General features: G+C 33.1%; 1 protein-coding gene across 1 annotated transcript; it reads right to left on the bottom strand.

Annotated features, from left to right (window-relative positions):
• Positions 1-2041: 2041 nt before the first annotated feature.
• LOC119831907 (tctex1 domain-containing protein 1-A-like) lies at positions 2042-3273 on the bottom strand. The gene is made up of 2 exons (XM_038355477.1): positions 3027-3273; positions 2042-2230 (listed from the first exon to the last, which is right to left on the bottom strand). The coding sequence occupies exons 1-2, from the start codon at positions 3248-3250 to the stop codon at positions 2065-2067; spliced, it is 390 nt and encodes a 129-aa protein (XP_038211405.1). The 5' UTR covers positions 3251-3273; the 3' UTR covers positions 2042-2064.
• Between the last annotated feature and the right edge of the window lie 1740 nt (positions 3274-5013).

Here is a 5013-nt window from a genome sequence, read left to right as displayed (position 1 = left end):
CAACCAAAGTTTGGAAATTTACTATAGTTTGGAAATTTACTATATTTTTGTATTTGAGGTTTTGTAGGTTTCTTTGAGCTAGCAATGAAATTAACCTTCATTACCCTACTACTTCATTATACTACGGACAACAAGAGCGAGATTACGACGACGACCTAATGTGAAAATTTTCGTGTCTATGTGTAAATCTATGTAAAATTCAATGTAATCGGTGGCATCTTTTTACTAATTGTACCTAAATTATATTTTTATAGACAAAAGTCTAGTAAAACTTCTGTAAGGCTTTCTATGTATCTTTACACACAAATATCACATATCTACATACATACACTCTCACACGATGTATATTAATGTTTTGATAACAATATTACTCTGCATTTTTCGATATAACTAGTGTTTATAATAAATATATCTGGTTTAAGGTTGTAAGTAACATTTACCGCCATAAATGTACAGTACGTTTATAGGTGTTTGTACGCAGTACTAAAACTTATCTGTATAACATATCACGTGCAAGAAAGGTTAATGAGAAAGGCTGAAAAGTAGTTGTCCGGGACTCCGGAATAAAACGAGGCTATTCCATTCCTTGCGATCGTATACTCGAACTGCTCAATGAAACCTGCCATCGCACTGACAGACTAGAATTTTTTACATTTTTTACCCTTTTAGAAATGTTTACGCATAGTTGCGTTACTAGGGTCCGACCGCGGCACCAAACAGCTTGCAGTCAACGATGAAAATTGTGTCATCATTATGAACGCTTCGCAGTGTAAGCAAGAATGGCTTGGCCGTATCTTGCATTTACAATTCCAATTCCAACATTTGACCCGCTTAAAACAGCTTAATCGATCTGTATCAGTTGAATTTAGAATCTGTTGCCGTCGGTCGTGGGAGCTCATGAGTAAAGATCAAATATTGTAGCGAAAACAAATAGATAGCTTTTGTATTGATATGGCGGTAGGACGCCACAAGCCGCTTTTAATGTACATTGTACGGTGGCTTGGTGCTAGTTTCGTATTTACGCGGATTCGTCGCTTCTGTGTTTCGGACCAATATCTTAAAGCTATAGTCTTCTTGTCAGTAATCTTTGTCGCTTTATGTGTCAAATTTGTGCGAATTTTTAAATATAAACATAAAATTTTGTGTATATCGACCTCTATAATGGTTTATTAGATTTATCTGAATTATCTTCTATAAGGATATCCGTAATTCAATGTATCTAGCTGGAGCGACGGCGCATTTAGTGAATGTGTCCAAAATTGTTGTAGGTTAGTATCAAATTTGATGCCAATATTTATTATGAGGAAGGTCGACGATGGTCGGCGCTGTCGCACCAGTTATTTCCATATAGGCTGGGTCGTTGATGTATTACACATTTATTTTTGTAAGGGCGGGCCAGTGTGATATCTATAATATGAAATGGATAAATAAATATGTATGATCTGTAAAAATGCTTAAATACGTGTTTTATTTCACACCTTAATCTTAACCATATGAATTCCCATGAAATGCAAGTTTTTTAGATTTTGATAAATACTATGACGTCATAATTAATTTAATAGAAAGCCTATCACATTATCGTATTAAACGGTAAACCTATTACTACTAGGTTTAACATTAGAACAAAAGAAAACATATGTATAGAGCGCACGCAAGCGCATTTGTTTACTTATAACACAGAATATTAAGTACAAGTACGTGTAGTTTGATACAATGTTAATAATACCTATTAATAGAAACACGCACAGTTTTAATGGAGAAAAGGCGACTCACTTAACGTATTATTTTATTATAAGCAAAAATGCCATACTGGGAAATTAATAATATCTATCTGTATCTGTATCTATTCTGTATAAAATCCGTTAAATTAATAAAAAACCGCACAAACACAAATAAAATTCTTAAAAATATATTACTTGTCACAATTGATTTATACGCAAACTCATAATTGTAGAAGACATTTGCAAGTGTTTTTGTAGGGTACATGTGAGCAAGTAAGTGAGTGGAGAGTAATCCGTATAAAGGAAACATAAAACATATAACGTACAATTTATTTAATCATAATCAGTCCAAATACACACCATAGACAACCGCGTTAGCATAGATCTGGCAATTTTCAAAATTATAGGATGCGAAAGCATCCCGGTCGTAATCCCAGAGGAACGAATGAAACATGTGTACACTTTGCTGGCGACGCTGACCGATTGTCACTAGTACTATTATACGATATCTGAAATTCAAATAAAAAGATCTTAACATGCTTAGAACTAAGATGACTGCAAAGGTTAGCACGTAAGGTTACCATGTAACCAATATTTATATCCATTGAATTAAGACCTATCGAAAAATTTCGGGCACAAATTCTTCTTTCATTTATTTCACTTCTATGGCATTTTGGACTTCAACAGAATTTGGATTTTAATCTATTTGAACAATTTACGTTTGAAAAGCTCTAAACTTTGTAATCTTAGGAAACTGAACTCTGATTGATAATTCTTACTTACTGGATACATTATTAAAACTTACTGTATATTTAAACTGGTAACGGATCAGCAAGTTTTTCTACAACAGAAACAATATATGCACGACATAATCGACATGCCGGCTATCATGGGCAGTATGTACATCATTTTTATAAATTATAGGTATAATTAGGTCTTCATTTATATTTACATAGGCTTCATTTTGTTCCTGTATTTTATTGTACTCAAACATTCAACAATTTTATTTCATTATGACATTTAATTTTGATGGTGTCTAGATAGTTTGAATAATTATTAATAGATTAAAAAAATATACGTAAAGAGGTTCTAGATATATCTATATCAAGATAGATATCTTGTGGAATATTCTTTAAACAACTAAACGACAGAGATTCCATAATGCTTAATTACTGTATAGTGTTATACATCGCAGTACACCTAATGTATGTATAAAGAATAAAAGTTGCGTCGTCTTAGAAATTGTTTGCCGAAAATATTCTTTGGATAAATACTTTTTAGATGAGATATCCTGTGCACACTTACCTGTCGTAGTTCTCTTCTTTAACTGCTGTGCGTATACTGTCCGCCAAACTTGCGCATAACTCGGGGATAGCTTTTTCGCTGTACTCTATTTCTTCCAGTTCTGAATCCACTATACGTCGTAGAATCTTCTCGATTATCTCTGTGTTAAAACGTTTTCGAGGATTCAGCTGATATGTTGGTTGATAGGTCCTGATCTGTTTGGAAGTCGTTTTTGATATCGACATTTTGTTTGTTTAATCAATATCCACTAGAGACATTCAAGCAGATTATAAAGTAGGTTCTACCTGTTCCGCGCAGGTTTACCCGGGTGCTAAAGCGCATATATAGCTTATGTGTTATTCATGTGTATATATATCACTGCCCAGCATCATCAAAATCTATTGAGTGGTTTTCGGGTGAAAGAGTAACAAACATAGTAGCTCTTAGTACATCACCAAATATATGGGATATACTTATTTTATTTACGTGGATATGTATTACGGCGTAATTGTAATGACAATATTATTATTGCTGAAGTGGTAGGTAGTTTGTAGCAACATAGAGCTGGTACGATCAAATACTATTCTTTTTATTTAGTTAGGCATTTATATGTATGCGGACTAAATTAAATAAGAATCCAATACCATTAAGAAGCGTGCAAATTAAGATCTATCAAAAAAAATTCCCGATATCCTTAACAAATAGTCTCAAATTCGCCAATGGAGACTGTATAAGTACCTACATTTTTATGAATATTACTTAGGTATATGGAATTTTTTAAAATTACAAATTACCAATCTTTGCTTGGCACTTGTCCGTCGCCGTATTCCAATACTCAATTTGCCCACCGATTCCTTTGTGGATCTTCTTATTTCTTTTGACATATTTATTTACGTAAATATATCGTGATACCTAGACATATGTCTACTAAAAAGTCATGGCAGTCCTGATTAAATATTATATAATACACTGCATTCTACCCGCGCCTTCGCCTGTTGGGTAATGGAAATTCCTATTGGAATGAGATGTGTCTGCATGTGTTTGTGTACGTGTGTGTAAATACGTCTAAATGAGAGGACATTTCCAATCTACTGTTTAATAGCAAGGTTGGAACTTGGAAGGGATATACAAATAAAAAAATATATTAATGTATCAATTTCTAAAATAATATTTAGTATCTACTAGACTAGCTGCGCCTCGCTGTTTCACCGACATACACGTTTTATCCTCTTTATGCTCTTCGTTTCCGTGAGAATGTCGGAATAAAAGTAACCAAGTTTATTTTTCCTTATTATTTCAGCCTCAGCGAATCTGCCAAAGATACTCCCGTTAAAATCGGAACGATCGACAGATTTTAACTGTACATAATAGTTTCAATCCGTTCTTTGTTATGACGCGTTAAAACTAGAAGGAACTTTCGTTCTTCCTAAAAATATGTTCCAACAAGAGCGAACGAACGAGAATTAGATAAATAGGGTTTTATTTCGATCTATATTGGTCTCTATTTGAGTGCCACTCGTCGTTCCTGTCGCCGATGTTCCGATAAACCTACACTCGTCCAACATATAAAAGTACTCTCGTGCTCTCGTCGCTTTGCTTTTCGCTTACCTTGTTAATTAATGTACTCTTCGGCTTACCTATTATTCTACTTAAAACTATGCATATTAATGTAGACTTCATAAAATGTTGATTGTTAAGATAAAACAAAACGAAATTAAAGGATACGACCAAGTAATAGTGAAAAAGAAAATGTTAAGAAAAACGACATATTCTAGTTTTATCAATTTTTCCCTAGCTAGTTAGAATCAATTGAAACAAAAACATTTATTTTTAACTAGGGTACTAACAAATAACGGGTTTCAACGGTAACATTTATCCATACATCTATATGAGTTTAATAAAATGCTGTTATTTAAATGTTATAAACAGAAATTTCAATTTTATTTATTGGTACAGATTACATTATATTTGGTCATCTTTCTCCACATCAATTCACCAAGAATATATT

Source organism: Zerene cesonia, chromosome 14 (genome assembly GCF_012273895.1).
Source record: "Zerene cesonia ecotype Mississippi chromosome 14, Zerene_cesonia_1.1, whole genome shotgun sequence".
Lineage (NCBI taxonomy): Eukaryota > Metazoa > Arthropoda > Insecta > Lepidoptera > Pieridae > Zerene > Zerene cesonia.
This window is presented reverse-complemented; position numbering and strand designations above follow the sequence as displayed.

What these genes read in the sequence shown, in the direction of transcription:
- LOC119831907 (XM_038355477.1), bottom strand. Translation starts at nt 3,250, where the DNA reads ATGTCGATATCAAAAACGACTTCCAAACAGATCAGGACCTATCAACCA. An exon ending in AAAGAAGAGAACTACGACAG is followed by an intron (nt 2,231 to 3,026) that starts GTAAGTGTGCAC and finishes TTTGAATTTCAG; the next exon opens with ATATCGTATAATAGTACTAG.